The sequence below is a fragment of the Danio aesculapii genome, chromosome 7, assembly GCF_903798145.1.
Source record: "Danio aesculapii chromosome 7, fDanAes4.1, whole genome shotgun sequence".
Classification (NCBI taxonomy): Eukaryota; Metazoa; Chordata; class Actinopteri; order Cypriniformes; family Danionidae; genus Danio; species Danio aesculapii.
In genome coordinates, this window is record NC_079441.1 from 37,186,755 (window position 1) to 37,205,563 (window position 18,809).

At 36.8% G+C, this 18,809-nt stretch overlaps 1 protein-coding gene across 2 annotated transcripts in view; it reads left to right on the forward strand.

Annotated features, from left to right (window-relative positions):
- cep89 (centrosomal protein 89) overlaps positions 1-18,809 on the forward strand; it is a 99,265-nt gene that overhangs the window by 8,678 nt on the left and 71,778 nt on the right. Inside the window, exons 8-13 of one of the 2 annotated variants that reach the window (XM_056461821.1) lie at positions 3,719-3,814; positions 4,576-4,764; positions 7,441-7,583; positions 14,317-14,367; positions 17,228-17,311; positions 18,379-18,482. In XM_056461821.1, the coding sequence (XP_056317796.1) occupies positions 3,719-3,814; positions 4,576-4,764; positions 7,441-7,583; positions 14,317-14,367; positions 17,228-17,311; positions 18,379-18,482 (667 nt within the window). The remainder of the gene's footprint in view (positions 1-3,718; positions 3,815-4,575; positions 4,765-7,440; positions 7,584-14,316; positions 14,368-17,227; positions 17,312-18,378; positions 18,483-18,809) is intronic. The other variant, XM_056461822.1, reaches the window with a different exon arrangement.

Below are 18,809 nucleotides of genomic sequence, written 5' to 3' on the forward strand. Positions count from 1 at the left end.
TGAATAGTTTATTTCGATTAGTCTACAGACTATCAGAACTTATCTAATGTTATTTATGAAGTTCTCAGCAGTGTGAAAGGATAGAACACTGAACAATGGATAACAGATGGATGGTGATTGATTTGTGTGTGATTAGGGCTGGGCGATATGACAAAAATCTCATATCACGATATATGTCATCTCATATCCTAAAAATATATATCACATTATAGTAAGTTTTCTGTAGCTTTAATCAAATAATAGTTTATATATTTATATAGACCACATGTAAAGGACTGTTTTTTGAAGGATCATATTTCTCACATTATTTAGATCTTAAGAGCAAATGTTTGAATAAAATTAAATATTAATAAAATATACAACACTTTTCAAAAACTAATGATTAAATGTCCAACATAAAAATAAAAATACCTCTAAATAATAAATAAGAGTTTTCTCATATGCTGTTTCTGTCCTCATCCCCATAATGAGTAGTTTTGCAGTCATTATACATTTTGAAAACATATTACCAAATATTGAGTGACTTCTCAAAAAAAAGATAGAGCCTGATATGAAATTATTCACTTTTTATTTTGCCCATACAAAAAATAATGTCATATTGCATAGCACTATGTGGGATGATAGTACAATGTGACGATATCAGAATTTTGCACATGCATTTTGGGAGCAATTGATTAGATTGTTTAATTGGGAAATTTTGTTCATTTACTCAACAGATATGACTTTGATTGGCTACAATGATCATCACTTCATCCTCTTCACAAGACTTTGTAAACGTATGGACATGGTAGAATTTAAAAGCTGCATTTATTACCTGATTTGTTAGTGGATCGCTTGTATATCTTCTCATAGATGGATCCACTGATAGACGTGGATTTCAAATGCTGTGTTTGTGTATCTGTGAATAAACTCAGTGAAGAGCATTGGGTGATGATCATTGGAGCCAATCACAGTCCTATCTGTTGAGCACTCGAGCACAATAATTTCGATCCAAGACCAACGACGAGATGATCCCAAGGTTTCCATATCCTGGACCTGGCCGAATCCTGAGCAACTACTGCTATGGTCATGGAAGAGTGGAGAACATGAGACTGTTTCCTGTGACGCTCCAGAGACAGACGAGTCTTCGCTGAGGCCAGCTTCCAGCCTCCGCCACTGAGACTGCAGCTCTGCACAAGACGTTTGGCCAGCGGAGAAATTAAAATGGTCATGCCCAACTGAGCCTGGTTTCTCTCAAGGTTTTTTTTCTTCACTTCCGCCTTTAGTGAAGTTTTTTTTCCCTCTCCGCTGTCGCCACTGGCTTGCATGGTTCAGGATCTGTAGAGCTGCGCATCGTTGGATTTGCTCTTCAGTATTTGGACTCTCAGTAGTGATTATTAAACCACACTGAACTGAGCTAAACTGAACTGAACTTAAACACTACAAACTGAACTACACTGTTCCTATTTACTGTGACCTTTTATGTGAAGCTGCTTTGACACAATCTACATTGTATAAGCGCTATACAAATAAAGGTGAATTGAATTGAAAAACAATGGCTAATCAGTGGTGTTTAAGAACCTGCTCAACAGTGTTATTTCGCAATTTTTTTATCTGATTTTGACATGAACACACGTTTCTTGTGAAATTTTTTTCGGATTTAGTTTTTCTGGTTGTGGAAGAAAATGAACATGCATTAAAAGTTTTAGACCCTGCTTACCACTGCATTTTAGTGTCATCCACCTGATATTGGATTGATGCAAACATGAAAGCATACTAGGTAAAAACTCGGCCCCTTATAGCACCACATTTGGTTTATGTGGCTAGTGTTTTGGGGGATGTCACAGCTCTTAGAGAGGTGTCAACAGAAAGAAGTTCTCTGTACCCTGAGGAAGTGATTGAAGCAGGTGAGAAGCAATAGAGGATTTACTGAAGCTGTCTGTGAATGGGTGAGAGGAAGGTGCGAGACCGTGGGTGTGAGATTCAAAAGTGATCAGCTCAGTGACGGATATGAGAGCGAGCTCGAGGGAGAAGCAACTGATGCAACATGAGCTTGGTTGCCAGCCATGTGTTTTTGGCTGACAAAAAGATGTGAAAAATTAATAGTGTAAAGAGATGTTGAAGTAAACTGGGTTGGGATGTGTGACAATAACAAAAACGGATATCTCAGTAAAGCTTTTGAAGTTTTTCTTTAACAGTTAGTAAACAGTTTCGTGCTGAGTGGGTTTTTAAGCTGGGAACTGTAAACAGTATGTCTGATCATTGAATAATTGACTCAAATGATTTGTTCATAGATTTGTTTGTGGAGGAAACACCTCAGTTGCAAATGCTCTGCTTTAGTTTTGATTAATTAATATATGTTAGTGAGGCAGATAAAACACACAGCATTGCGGCTAAAATGTAACTCACTCAATAGTAACGTCATGTTGGCTGAGCTGTTGTCTAAAATCAATTACATTTTCCATTATGATCACATGCTGTTTGAAAAAAATGGTACTCTTGCTTGCCTCTTATTTCTTAACTACATCTTGTCTTGTTTTTGGGGCTTCCATAACATGAATTATAGGGTCATTTTGACTGCACGCTAATTGGCTTCATTTATGCAGTCAATGCTTTTGGACTCTAAGGACGTGTGCTTGCTTGATTATTTGCAAGTGAATGATGCACTCGATAATGTTAGCTTGCACATTGTTAAAATACCAATTAACATAGTATCATAGGCAATAAATATCACACGTCCCTAAACTGCACTGGAAGGTTTATGAACATAATAATAGAAGAAGTATTGTGTTTAGGAAATAGGCTTTGATTTTAAATTTCTTTTCAACTCATTAAAGACACATTGATTAGACTTCTGTTCCGTGTACATTTGTGATTATACACAAGCAATACTAGACACAAAAAGAGATAATATCTACACTACGTTTTAAAAGTGGGATTTAAGGATGCCTTAAGATGATAAAATATGACAGTAAAGACATTTACTAGGTTACAAAAGATTTGTGTCAAATAATTGCTCTCCTTAATCAATGCATAATGAAAAAAAATGTGCTACAGGCAAAATTGAAGAATGACTAATATACTATTATTAGATTAATATAATTTAGATATAAATTAGATTATAAATTAAGCCAAAGCAAAGTTTGTTTTGTCAATTTGAAACATCTTACAGTAGCCAATATTTGACAACGTTTGCATCAGCTGGTAAACGGTTTGATATGGAAATTTCCTTTGTTTATTCCATCAAAATATGTAAACATTGACATAAACACTTCAGAGCTGCTTTATAGTTGTATTTTAACTAAAAACAATACTGATACTGTAAAATTCCTTACTGTAAAGTACAGAATAAGACATCAGTTAACTGGAGTGCCAATATTAACCGATTTTATATTATAAATATTATATATATATATATATATATATATATATATATATATATATATATATATATATATATATATATATTATTATATATATATTATTATATATTATTATATATGATATTATAAGATGCTTTCTTAATTGCTGTTTTCACACAATTAAAATTTTAGCTATATTTTTTTGTTATGTGGAAAGTGTGCTGCATGTATTCAACATCATTTACTCGTCCATTTAAATAACAATCTTTTAAAAATAATATTCTACAATTACTTATGTATTCACACAATCATTTTACCACTGATTTAGTACCTCACTCGTCTTGTTTTCTGAATGTTTTTTTTGTTGTTCTTCTCAGAACTGGAGGACTGGAGCTCTCCCAGATCAAAGAGTAAAAGCTCGCGGACGAGCAAAGATAGCCCAGTGAGAGTTAATGAGAGAGACAGAAGTCCAGGTAAGGGGGCTTCAGCTCTATATTTTTACAGTACTATTGACTTCTCCAGCTCTTCTGTCTTTCCAATTCAAATTTTTGCTGCTGAAATATTCCTAATCGTCATAAAGTCATTGTAGCACATAATCTGGCGTACCTTATTACATTTGTAATTAATGTTCAGTAAATAATTAAATGAATTATTTGCTATTTTATGGCTTGAACCCACCTCATCACCTAAGATTTGACACTATTTTCAGGACAGTTCTTGGCTTAAACTAGAGAACCAAAAACAAGATCTCCTTAGTTATGCATGTCGTTTAAATCACATTGAGTTTGTGTCTCTAATCGGTTTTTATGCTGCTTTAAAAAATCACCATACAGAGTGGTTAATAATAAATTAACAGAAGGCTAACAAAATAAAATGATTGATTGATCTTAATAGACGTATCAGACTCAATAATGTGTGTTAAGACTAACTCAATTCACTCAGTGAATTAGGCAGTCATCTTCCATTCTCTGCCACATTTTTATTTCTTTGTGTCCATCTTGTCAGTTCTCCCTTCTGTCTTGCCTTTGCATTTTTTTGCACTCGTTGATGGATATGTTTTGCTGTGCTGCTGCTGTGAGAATTGTGTTGCCATGTCTTGTGTTCTGCTTTGTTTTTACATTTTCCTCTGTGTCTTTTTTCAAATTCTTGTGTAATGATCTGGGATTTCTTGCTGTGGTGTCTGTCGTGTTTTGCCCTGCCCTGTGTGCTGTGTGCTGTGTGTTGTGTGGTGCAGAGGACAGTGAAGTGTTGCGCAGTACGCTAGAGGTACAGCACGCTCTTGTAAAGGAGCTAAAGGAGCAGAATCAAATTCTGAGCCAGGAGAAAGAGACGCTGGAGAAGAGATGTTTACAGCAGAGTCAGCACATGAAGCATCTCCAGCAGGAGCTTTGCCACACTCACAGAGAGAGAGGAAACTCCACAGGTGCTACACATCCCACTGAGTTCACAGGGCCTATCCTGTGTTACCCAGATATTACAATTCTGTCATCATTACTTGCCCTCTTGCTGCTCCAAACCCATGTGACCTTTTTTTTGGTGGATTTGGGTTTGAATATTTTTTTAATTTCCAGTTTTTCTTGAATTGAATTTAACATGTCTATCTTTCTATTTAATCAGATTTATAATATAATAATAATAATAATAATAATAATAATAATAATAATAACATTCTTTGACATTCTGTCTTAATTTTACCTCACTGTTTGATTTACGGACTAAGTACCTCGTTATTTTCCTACAGTTGCTAATGAATTGGAAATCTTCAACATTAACAGTAAACAGCTTACTTCCACAAATGTTTAATTTAATTGTCATGCTTTTGTGTATTTTTTTGTTTTGAGTTTGAAAGCTCCAGTCCCCATTCCTTATTAAGTCAGAAAAATGTACTTGAGAGGTTTTGGAATAGCATGAGGAGGAAAGAATGATGACTGAATTAAAATTTTTGGGTCAATTATTCCTTTAGGCAACCTACTGTGGCAAAAAAATCTACATTACAAATGTAGATTCTCCCTCATTTTTAAAATGAGACTACTTATTTTCAAGACATTTGTAAGCAGTGCTTCCCTTTATTAGGTACTACTTTATCATTTTTGGTAGGACACAATACAAATAAACAGTATATCAAGGCAGTAACTTAAACATATGATGATAGATACACAATTGTTCCATGCTTAAAATCACATACTGATAAACCACATTGTCTCCCTGTTGAACTGTTCTCCCTGTTGATTGAATATGGAAACTCTTGACATGACTGAATGATGATATAATTGAATAGGTTTTGTTTGCAATAGTGTACAGATCTACCTAATTAAGGGGCAGCTCTGTGTTGTACATGGAAGTATCTCAAACTACAGGTATTTATTTTTATATGAAGGTGACCTCTGTTTAGCACGGCTTCATTATTAATTTCAAGATTTTTTTAATGCCTTTCATACTAAGATTTTATTTTACCCTTGTCCCAGATCCAGACATGTTATGTTAAAATGTGAAAGCCCACCACTTAGTATTTAATATGGCATTCTGAAGAAGACCTTAATGTATAAATGTATAAATTCATCTGTAATAAATGTAGCCCATTTGTGTTGATATTATGAATTTCAGCCCTTTCAACTGCTACCTAGAACTGGGAAACACCTATACACTATCACATGCACACACATACATCGCGGCCAATTTAGTTTATTCAGTTCACCTATAGCGCATGTCTTTGGACTTTGGGGGAAACCGGAGCACCCAGAGGAAACTCACACAAACACAGGGAGACCCTGCAAACTCCAGACAGAAATGCCAACTGACCCAGCCGAGACTCGAACCAGCGACCTTCTTGCTGTGAGGCGACAGTGCTAACCACTGAGCCACCGTGTCGCCCCATTTCTGAAACTTATAATTTTAAGTATTTAAGGGGGTTAGTTCACCCAAAAAGGAAAATTTGCCCATGATTTACTCACCCTCAAGGTGCACCCTAGATATATTTGACTTTCTTTTTTATGCTGAGTTATTTTTGTAAATTTGGTATTTCGCTTTGAGTGCTTTCATATCTGTGGTTCAGTTCGTTTGCTCCAGACCAAGGGCACCAAGCATACCAAGAGCACATCTTCAAGCAGGTCTCGGTATGCTTTTCTGGTCCACTTTTGGTGCACACACAATCAGATGCATCACAAGGGAAAACGAACTCTAGTGTAAGTCAACTAAACTATAAATAAGGCAGGTGTGAAAGCACCCTTAAAAAGTTCAAAACAAGTCCAGTAAAATTCATCCATCCATAATATAAAGTACCTCACACATTCCTGTGGGGTTAATACTCTTCTTATCTTGTGAAAGATATCCATATTTAAAACTTTATGAAGAGTTTTGTGTATCTTCCACTGTGGTACTCAATTTATGAGATTTGCCACATATGCCAGCAAAATGAACAGGGTTCTTTATTGTATCTGATAAATAAATGCACTTCAATTGACTTACTTTGGACTGTTGAAGCAAAACTCCTGCCAGTTGCCATTGTAGAGGTTGAATGAGCCAGCAGCTTTTTTAAAATAACTCTGATTTCTACTGAAAGAAGAAACTTGTATATGCCTAGAATTCCTTGAGGGTACATAAATCACAGGGTAATTTTCATTTTTAAATGAACTAAACCATTAAATAAAGACAAACTTTCAGTGTGTATTATATATATATATATATATATATATATATATATATATATATATATATATATATATATATATATATATATATATATATATATATATATATATATTCCATCACTGTTCAATCTGTCCTTCAGCTGTGGTGTCATTCCCATGACATCTAACAGTTTATTCCCCAGTAACATTTTTTCCAAAAAAATAATCTTCCTGGTTACCAAGGAGACAACAGTATGAATGGTGCTTGAGATGTGGTGAAAATGACACTTGTTCATAGCTGTTCATGTAGAAATTGACAGAATTCCTCTATGAAGCATGTTCTTTTAGACTACTCAAAGTGCCCATAGTTAGAGAAGCACATATAATGTGTACATGCCTGGGTGGGAGTTTTCATTTGCCTGTGACTTTGCTCTAATCAGTTCTGGTTTAACTATTTGCCATTGTGTGTGTAGGTGAAGGCTCTGAGTTATTGAGTCTGAGACAACAAGCACAGGAGCTGGTGGATGAGAATGATGGCTTGAAGATGACTGTCCACCGTCTTAACGTGGAGCTTAGCAGATACCAGGCCCGATTCCGACCTCTCACCAAAGACGAGGTAAAATAATTCACTCTACACCAATTTTAGAGACAGGTTTTAAAGAGGTTTAAAGGGTTGGTTCACCCCAAGTTTTAAAATCTGTAATAAATGAGGCCTTAAGACAAAGAACCATATAAGTCATTTTCAAATTTTCAGTAATAAGATTTTTTCATTTGGATTGGGAATGTTATATTATATATTTTTATATAATATATATAATATTATATAGGGGGGGGGTGGTGTTTCACCTTTATTAGACAGGACAGTAAAGAGTATTGACAGGAAAGCATGGGGAGCAGAGAGAGGGGAAGGGTCGGCACAGGACCACTAGGTCGACACACTAACCACTACACCACTGGCGCCGACTTTTATATTTTATTTTATTTTTATTTAAAAATCTAAAGTTATTGTGATATACATTTCTCAAATGTGGAAGAAACGGTATATGTCAAGTTAGTGTGGAACAACAGAATAACTCCAATTCATCATATAACCTTAAACCACTAAAGATCTGATTCCTTTATCTCAGTTTTAGAAACTTCAGGTTAATATTAAGCATTTCTTTCAAGTTTATTATTATTCTTATTATTTTTATTATTATTTATAAACAATAAATACAGTATGAACAATGTACAATACATAGACCTTCTTACAGGCAATAGCTATCAGTTATTAACAATAAACAATAAATAAATAAATACAACAACAAATGCAAAAAATGCAGACATACATCATAGCTAAATATTGTCGTTTATTTAGAAATATACACAGGTGCATCTCACAATATAGATAAATTTATCAACAAATAAACTCTGCTTGCTGTAGTTTACACAGGACTGGCGGGAAATATGCATGGATACAGCTTTTATATGTGGTATGTGATTTATTTTGATAGGTTAACTGTTTTTGTGGTGTTTAGCGCTCCTTAGTGCGTTCAGAAAGAGAGAGAGATCACATCACATATACGGTTCTTCCACTCACCTCTTTCGGTGGATTTTTTTTCTGTTTTCTGTTTTTTGTTCTCCTTTTTGATTCATATATGGTTTCCCAGCATTCCTTGACACCTTCCTTACTCTATTCTTCCATTTGTTCATGTCAGCTCTCCTTTTTTGCAGAGGATTTGCCTTTTAATGTCTTGACAGTAAGCAGACAAGGCATCTCAGTTCTTCTTAGTGGACATAAATGTTTTTTCTGTGTGAAGCTATTTTAATGTTTCAAATGCAGACTCTTGGTCATGTGAAAATATCAACAAACGGTTTTGGTATACAGAAACACATACATGTTTCATGCATGTTTCATGCATCTCATGCATGCTTTCTTGATGCGTGAGAACCAATGAGGTTCATTCTTGCATGCCACACAGCATTTTGAGCTTCCACGAGGTTCAGTGAGGTTTGTTTTCATATTTGAAGCAAGTATGGTTGAGCTTGCTTATATTCATTATTCAGAGTTTGTTTGTGAATAAAAAAAAATCAGAAAGATATAATGAATGTTCCCATCAACTATCAATCTTCTTTCAATCTTCTTGGAGACATTTTCTAGCTTTACTTGAGTTCTCAGAGTTATTCTGCATCAGTAGGAGAAAGTTACTAATGCACTTTTAAGTACTTGCAAAGTACTGTGTGCTGTTTTCATATATTGTGTAGAAATGTCACAGTCCTTAATTAAACATTTCTGAAATGATAAATGTTTGAGCTGATGTTCGGAACATTATATTCGCAGTCTCACTTGCCTGATCTTTTGTTTTGATGTGAGAGATCGGTGCTGTGCGTGATAACTGACGTTAATTGCTTGAAATCTGCGTTGACTGATTTAGGAGCAGTGCTGGAAACTACGATTCATTTGTCCTTATAACTCATAAAAAAAGGACTCTGCTCTAAAAATTTCAGTAGTTTATCTGACACTGTGTCTTTTTCTAGTCATGCGGGGTGTGATTAGCTGACGCCAGAGTAATGATATGCAGCTCTTCCTTTCATCTCCCACTTCCTGTTTAATGCAGAGATGATAGTTTGTGGGGTATTATAATTTCAAAGGAGCATTAACCAGTGAGAGGTTGAGATGAGAACTGTGTGTGCGTGTGGAATCAGAGATGGTTGCTGCTATACTCTGGTGTGCAGCTTGTCTAGCCTTATGCATGCATTAGTCCTTCTAGGGCCTCTGAGATCAGGGGCAGCTGGGAAAATATTCATGACTAACCTTCATCTAAACATACTCCTTTTATCAGTTACCTTCTAAACTCTGCTGACCGTAGAATGTTGTTTAACTGTGTTGGGATTTGTATGTACGAGCTATCATGTTGAAAAAGAGGCCTCTAACTAAACAGCTGAGTTACCATACGTTTTTTATGAGCCTTGACGCAGTGAATATTAAGTGGAAAGCACTCCAAGGAATTGCATAACTGAGCTTCTTTAACAAGCCTCAGAAGAGTTTGACAGCCCAAGGGCGCTGTAACCTCTTCGGCGTCCATCTTTGGAGGATCAAAGATCTCAGATTTGTCCTGCTGGTGTCATTTTATTAAGGAGGAAGTGTTGGAGTGAGCTTATTCTGTATTGATGAGGGCCGTCTGAACTTTGAGCCTGTCTTACTCGCGGGTTCACAGAGAGAATGGCTTCCTTGATTGCTCAGAGTCTTCAGTATAATATATTAATCGGCTCTTCATTCATCTGTACAGTATTCAGATACCAGACATGCTCTTCATTTAAAGATGAGCCTAGGGCTAAAAGTCCCAAACCACAATGAATTAGAGATCCCGCTGATCACAGAATTGAAGCTCTCTTTTAAATATTCTAGTTCTGACTATGTCTTAAATATTCCAGTTGAGGTTTCGGTTAATGGTTTTAATTTGAAAAACGATCTTATCAGAGCTGTTCATTTAATGGGATTGATCATTTCACCATCCTTGACTGTTGAACTCTGGTTGTTAAAAGACTGACTTTAATTTGAGCACTGGTGTGTGGTTGGGTAGAAGAGAGCGGATGGGGAAAGAGGAGACAATCGGCAGGCTAAATATACTCTGTCACTTTAGTTTCAGGTCAGTAGCCTGGATCTCACAGTTTTTTTGCTCTTTCTCTCTTACTGCCCTTCCTTCCATCTCAGCAAGGTTGAAATTTAAGGAAATTTGGTCAGTTGTCACATGGGCTTTAGTTAAAGAAGAAACCGCAGGCTGCACTTGTGAAACTGGGCTCCCTCTGTCTTCCTCTCACTCTGTCCACCGACCTCTGCTTTTTACAGTACTGCTGATTGCTTCCTTTCTAGTCTTAAGTGGATCAGTGTAACACTGAATGTGTCTGAACGCTCTGTTGAGGCAGCGGGATGCAGGAAGCGTGTGCGGGAAGGCTGACAGAGTGATTAGGGCAGTGGCTGGCAACACTGCTGCAATGTGATTGAGTCATTAAATCTGGGGTCTCTCGGCAGTGTTACTTTTTACTGTAATTAGTGTTAAAAAGTACATTGCACACAGGGTCATGTAGCACATTACAAATAAAACTGATTTAGAATAAGGAGTTTTTTGAAAACTTTCTGAAGAATCTTTTTCAGTGTCCTAAAATTAAGTGAAGATTTCTAAACTAATTTCGACAGGATCACATGTATGATTGAACACGGCAGGTCTCTCATCAACAGTCATCAATAAACCAATCATACGAATCCAAGCCTAGATAAATAGCTCTTTTTTTACTACCTCCCTTATCTTTGTTTTTGAAGAATCCCCCATCCACCCGTTTTTCTCTTATACAAAAGGGGAGCTCTTGAGAACTACCTGATTTTGGACCCCTTTCTATGTTAAATGACCAGATGGGAGCCCTGGGCTCAAGTATCTCCGAGCTCAGGGTTCTTTTCCGGGACAGCACACCAAACCTGCAATTTGTATCAAGCATTAGCTAAGTGTGAACTATTGAATTAGTATTTTAATGAAGTTTCAAGAGTTCACACTTAGCTGATGATTGATTATGAAGCGTGTTTCACATGCTGTCCCGGGAGAGCACCTTGAGCTCATAAGATCCTCGAGCCCGGGGCTCCCTCCCGTTTGCAAGGCGAGAGGGGAGTTTGAGCTCAGGTAGATCTCGAGAACTCCCCTGCTGTAGTAGCTAATGAACAGATAGGGATTGCTCTTAAGAGATAACTACTTTCTAGTAGCATGTCTATGGTGCCGATTTGGATTAGTCAATTCACTTAAGTTGCATGTTTTTGGACGGAGGGAGGAACCCGGGGGAAACCCACGTGAGCACGGGGAGAACATGTAAACTCCGCAATGAAACGTTGGCTGGCTTTGTAAGGACTAGAACAAGTGATGTTCTTGCTGTGAGGCAACAGTGCTAACCACTGGGCCACCGTGCCACCCAACTAGGAAAGGAGGAGGGATAGGGGTGGAAGGGGGGATTCTTCAAAATGAAGATGGCTGTCATTTGGAACTCAGGGTATTTATAGTGGCTTAGGAATCGTCTGATTGGTGAATCATAAATTGAATAATGCAGGGCTGGCATGTGATCCTCTCAAAATTAGTTTATAAATAAACTTCACTTAATATTGGCGAGCATCTGCTCATTGTTGATATCTTTTGCTTGAATTTAATTGTATTATCTTTCAATTTCTAAATATGTTAGAAAGCTCAAACATTATTTTGAGAAATATATCTGTTTAATAAATCCATTTTGTTTCAATGCACCAAAATACATTGCCTATATTCACTGAGAAATGGAGAAAAATATTCATTTTCAAAATGTGGTGTACTCAATTATACTTAGCACTGTAGATTTGAAAACAGCAGTAGCAAACATCACAAAGTTGAGTAGTTGTATCTTTTGTTACTGCGATATGAACAGATCATGCTCTTGAGCTAAGAAACAGTAAAATCTATAGTAAAATTTTTAAGGTTGTAAGTAAGATTTTTTTAAAAGTGTGAGCTTGTTGTTGATAATGTATTATATTTTTAGAATATATATTTTAAATGTTTTTTTTTTTTTTTAACTGGTGTACAAATTATTTTCACTCTTAGCATCCCTGGATTCCTGTAACTAATGACTCAGAGTACTATGGTCACTACACTGGAACGCTTGCCGATTAAAAAATTATTTTGACACGGTAATTTGAGATTAACATAACTGTATTGTAAAAGGTAGGAATTACAATATCTGCATACAATAAAAATAAATTTTATATAAACAGGTAGGGCTGGGCGATAAAATCGGTATCGATATTTATTGACCGAACACCATTGTCAATATCAATAAAAAAAGTTTTATCGATATTGACAAAATATCAATATTTTTGTTTTTGACTATTAAAACTATTTGCCTTAGTAATGTTGGTAAATTATAATAAAGTGGTTAAATAAAAAAATCCTAATATTCCCAAATGGATTGTTAAAAAATATTCAATAATTATTGATATCGTATGATATAGAGATTTTTTTCTGCATAGAACAGATTAAAGGCTTTGAAGAAATTTAAATTCAAAATAATTGGTAGAATATTGTATATTTAAATGTTTTATATGTATTATTATGTCATTTTAGAATTAGTAAGTGATAGTAGATACTGCATCATCTTCTGTGTATTTGCCACCATAGAGGACCATGATGAAAAAAACCTTTGGCTCTATTGCTTTTTATCATCGATGGGTTTTTTTAGAATTTGTGTCAGACACGTTTGTTTCCTATTCAGTTTTGTTAACCAGATAAATAAATTCAAATCAAATCAAACAAAACTAGCTAAGTAGTTCTCCAATTCTGTTTGCTATTATGCAGCTATAATCTCAGACTGATAAATCAGCCAACTTTACTATTCTATTGCTTCACTACCTGCGTGATGTCATTAATAACAGTGGTTAAACCAGAGCAGTTCAAATGACAAAAACGCAGAGATGGGAAGACAAGCTTGACAGTCACTTTCCTTTTTAATGTTTCAAAATGTTTCACACTTCACCTGTAACAATAATGAATGTCAGGAGTCATCAGCCATGGTCTCCGTTTAAAAACAAAGGTATATCTTTTGGACAAAGAAGATTGCAGACTATGTCGCACTCATAAAAGATGTCTCTTCAACTCACAATAGCAGCCTGTCCTAAAGCAACCTCCGAGCTACATTAGTTCTGAGCTCTGTTTGTGTTTGTGCGTGTGTGTGTGTGTGTGTGTGTGTGTGTGTGTGTGTGTGTGCGCATGTCTGACTTTCCTGAGGGGGTCATTGGCTCATGTCACTTGTGAGCTCTGAATTGCCCTCTTGCATCAATGTCCAAAAGAGGCTCATCTCTCATTGCTTTAAAGGATATATCCACACACCCTCTAAAACACACTGTCACACTCTATCTAATCTTGTCACAGACTTTCAATCCAATTTTACTGCTAATCTGAATGGCTGCATACCCCTGTATTCATTATAGTACATTCTGTTCAACTTTTAAAAATTTTTGTGTGTTCCACTGAGCTGTTTTTCCATTATGTTCCAACGTCAAAAAGTTCAACTTGTTCAAACTATGTCTCTGTAGTCTCTATAGCTTTTGTTTTCATTTCACTGCACTGCATCTCACTTTTTTTTTTACTGCAAAAACACATCTCCATGAATGGCCTCCAAGTCTGTCTCATCCTTTTTATTCTACTGTTCGGTTATCCGTCGAAGAACTGGCACAGCTCTTTATAATTATGTTGCAGACTAATTACAGTAATTGTGATCCTTTTGTCACATCACAATATCCATAGGAATAAAGGAAGTGAGATAATGCATAGACTCAAATGCTTTTCTTTTCTTGGATTTCTCAGAATGCTCAGCTTAAGGGCCTACCAGTGAAAGGACCTGCACCTCCTTGGCTGGTATGTATTGTATTCTATAGATTTCAGCGTATGCTTACTCTGTTGATTTCCATACTGTAAGTTCTTAATGTTTCTGATTTGTTGCTTGCATGATGAAGATTGTTATGCGGTAAAAGGTTTATTCATTAAGGACGCTTTCACACCTCGACCTTCGTTTCGGAACCTGACCCGTTTCCCAGGTTAGCGCGGTTCGTTTGGCGAATGTGAATCCAGCAATCGCGCTCGGATCCGCGCCAAAACAATCGGTCCGAGATCGCCTGAATGAGGTGGTCTCGGCTTGATTGAAATGAACTCTGAAGCGAATCCATTGTAGTGAGAAAGCAAAACGATCCGAGCCTGGCTATTTCACAGTGTATTATGGATATGTAATAGGCATATATACGGCTATATGAATTAGCTGCATGGCTTACACGGCTCTGTATGAGAAAGTCTTACCTCTGATTTATACCTGGTGACGATGTCTGTGGGTGTCACCATTCATGTCTTATTGCTCATCGTCATACATTAAAATAAGGACGCATGACAGCTGAGCAGGACTCTGCAAAATAAACCGTGAAACCAATGTGAGGAGAGTTTACCCGCACGTAACTTGTTTTAGCTCTTTTGGTCCGTTTAGAAACTTTGCAGTGTGAAAGCGAACCGCACCAAGAACAAAGTGCGACATTGTAACAATTTAACAAAACAGATGTAAAAGCACCCTAATTAAAGTTAGAACAATTTTTGTACATCTTATATCAAAAACCCTCTCATTATAACAAAACAAAATACTAGTTGCAGAAAAGTGTCAAGAGAAATCAAATCTTCTAAGTGAAGTTTAGTTATAAACAAGTTTCGAGAGGATCACGTGCTTATGATTGCTAGCGGCTGGATCCGCATTATTCAATTCTCAATGCACCAATCAGACGACTCCTAAGCTACTACAAATACCCTGGGTTATGTACCACCGCTATCTTCGTTTTGAAGAATCCCCCCATCCACCCCTACTCCTCCTTCTTCCTAGATGGGTGACACGGTGGCCCAGTGCTTTGCACTGTTGCCTCACAGCAAGAATGTCTCTGGTTCTAGGCTTTACCAAACCAGCAGACATTTCTGTGCGGAGTTTGCATTTTCTCCCCGTGCTCACCTGGGTTTCCCCCGGGTTTCCCGGTTTCCTCCCACCGTCCAAAAAACATGCAACATAAGTTAATTGACTAATCCAAACTGGCACTATAGACATGCTCCTAGTAAATGGTTATCTCTCAAGAGCAATCACTGGCTGTTCATTGGTTATTACAGCGGGGGAGTTTTCGAGATCTACCTGAGCTCAAACTCCCTTCTCGCCTTGCAACGGGAGCCCCGGGCTCGAGGATCTTATGAGCTCAGGGCTCTCTCCCGGGACAGCATGCCAAACAAGCTTATAATTAATCATCAGCTAAGTGTGAACTCTTGAAACAATATAAGTGTTATACAGCATGATTTCAGGACATCGGAATGCTCCTGTTTACATTTTCTGAGCAAATAAATAACAAAAACAAAACATTTTTTATCGACAAAATCTGTCAGGCAAATTTAGAATCGTTTTTAAAATACAATCAGAAAATAGATCTTAAAATAGAATCAGTTTTAAAATACTCTTACGCATTGCAGTACAGCGTCAATGTATTAATTAAATACCAAGTCATTTGAAATCTTTTTATTTTGTCACTTACCTTGAAACTGCTAGATTTACTCATTTTTCAGCAAGATTTTTTAATTGTTTCAAATCTAATAAAATCACTTATTCTTTTATGTATTTAATTTGCACAGGTCAGGATTTCTTCATTTTATTTTTACATAATATACACTCACCAGCCACTTTATTAGGTACACCTTATTAGTATCAGGTTGGGCCCCCTTTTGCCTTCAGAACTGCCTAATTCTTCGTGGCATAGATTCAACAAGGTACTGGAAAATTCCTCAAAGATTTTGGTCCATATTGACATGATAGCGTCATGCAGTTGCTGCAGATTTGTCAGCTGCACATCCATGATGCAAATCTCTCGTTCCACCACATCCAAAGGTGCTCTATTGGATTGAGGTCTGGTGACTGTGGAGGCCATTTGATTACAGTGAAGTAATTGTCATGTTCAAGAAACCAGTCTGCGATGATTTGCGCTTTATGACATGGTATGTATTCCTGCTGGAAGTAGCACCAAAAGATGGGGACAGTGTGGTCATAAAGGGATAGACATGGTCAGCAACAATACTCAGGTAGGCTGTGGTGTTGACACAATGCTCAATTGGTACAAATGATACCACCACCAGCCTGAACCGTTGATTCAAGGTAGGATAGGTCCATGCTTTCATTTTGTTGTTGCCAAATTTTGACCCTACCATCCATATGTTGCAGCAGAAATCGAGACTCATCAGACCAGGCAACATTTTCCTAATCTTCTATTGCCCAATTTTGGTGAGCCTGTGTGAATTGTAGCCTCAGTTTCCTGTTCTTAACTGACAGGAGTGGCACCTGGTGTGGTCTTCTGCTGCTGTAGTCCATCCGCCTCAAGGTTGGACATGTTGTGCATTCAGAGATGTTCTTCTGCATACCTCGTTTTAACGTGTGGTTATTTGAGTTACTGTTGTCTTTCTGTCAGCTGGAACCAGTCTTTAGCAGTTAGACAGGTGTAACTAATAATGTGGCCAGTGAGTGTATGTTACAGTGAATGATAATGGAACATTGTTATAATCATATATTGGCATTTTATTTTTAAAATCATTATTTCTTTTATATAAAATAACTTTTGCACTTGTAATTTGAGGCAGACACCAAAATGGGACTCATCTTTCACCGATGTGTAATAGCTTTGTTTAATGCTATAGCTGAGCTTTTTATTGCCTTTAGCTGGATATGAAATATTTATCACCCCTGCTTCTGGCCTATGAGGACCATCTGAATGCCAAAGACAAACTCCTCAAGTCCTGTGAGGTGAGTTTGTGTATGTTTCTGTGTAAAAAAGGGAAAGTCATATCATGGTATATACCAGAAGAATCACAGATGATATTACCAACGAGAGAGTCTACAACTAGCTTAATAGTCTAGACATAAAATGAGAATATGAGAATGATGCAGGAAAAATAACTGCACTAAACACACGATCTATGTAGGCTTTCTGACTATGGCTATGACTATCTCTCCCCCTCTCTCTTTCCCTCTCTCTCTCTCTCTCTCTCTATCTCTCTCTCTCTCTCTCTCTCTCTCTCTCTCTCTCACACACACACACATGCACTTCTCGTTTTCACTTAATCTCAGTCTCTCTCTTCCTAACACACTTGCAGTGCAGCCAGGATTCCCGCTATACCTACCTGCCATGAATTTAAAGATTTTCCACTCAGTTACATTTTATGTTTTAAAGGGATTAACAATGATTTTTACCACCTCATTTTGTAGGCAATGGTTGAATAAATACATTTATTTCTGATATTTAATGGATAGTTCACCCAAAAATTGCTCACCATTTATTCACCTTCAAGTGGTTTCAAACATTTATCAGTTTCTTTCTTCTGTTGAACACTAAAGAAGATAATAAAAAAAAAGCTGAAAACCTGTAACCATTGACTTCCACAGTAGGAAAACAAATACTATGGAAGTCAATGGTTACAGGTTTCCAACAGGTTCAACAGAAGAAAGAAACAGTTAAGTAAAGGGCGAGTAAATGATGACAGAATTTTCAGTGTTTTGAGTGAACTATCGCCTTATGTAATATATTGCAGGTTTATTAGTTCTTTAAAAACCAAACTCAGTCGCTCTTATCTTGGAATCTTCTGAAAGGAGTGTCATTCTGGAGTATTATTTTGAGAGTCTGCTAAGCATTGGAGATGGTTTTTGGTTTGTGCAGATCTGCTGAAGTTTCAGATGAACTCTGACTGAGATGAATACATTAGCAGATGCACCAGAGGATGTTCATGCATATAAATAAGCTTACCTAAAGCATTATAGCAGTTTGTGATTTTTTTTTTTTTCAAAGCAAAATAAAACAAAAATTCTCTTGACAGGAAGAACTACAGAGTCTAAGAGTGCGTGCAGAGGAGGTCATTCAGGAAAATGAGAAACTTAATGCTCAGGTCAGCAAAAGCAGTACTGTCAGCAACAAAGAATGGTAAGTTTGTTTCTGGGTAACGTAAACGTGTGCATATGTTTGTTTTGTGCACTTGGGAATAAAATCACAGTGGACATGTGCTGACGTTCCTTCTGTGAATAATATTTTAAGAAATTTAGGGAACAAGCTGAAAGTGAATTTGTCGAAGGGGATTGTGATAGTCTCTAGGGTGATAACAAACACAGGGCATCTTGTCCTTGAGGCATGCTTCACTCTGCTAGCCATGCTCTTATCACACAATTGATAGCGTCTCATGGTCCTGCCTGTGAATGGCTGGCAGTCATGGGTCTGAAGTTATGAGAATAAGAGTGAGAATGAATCAGATGT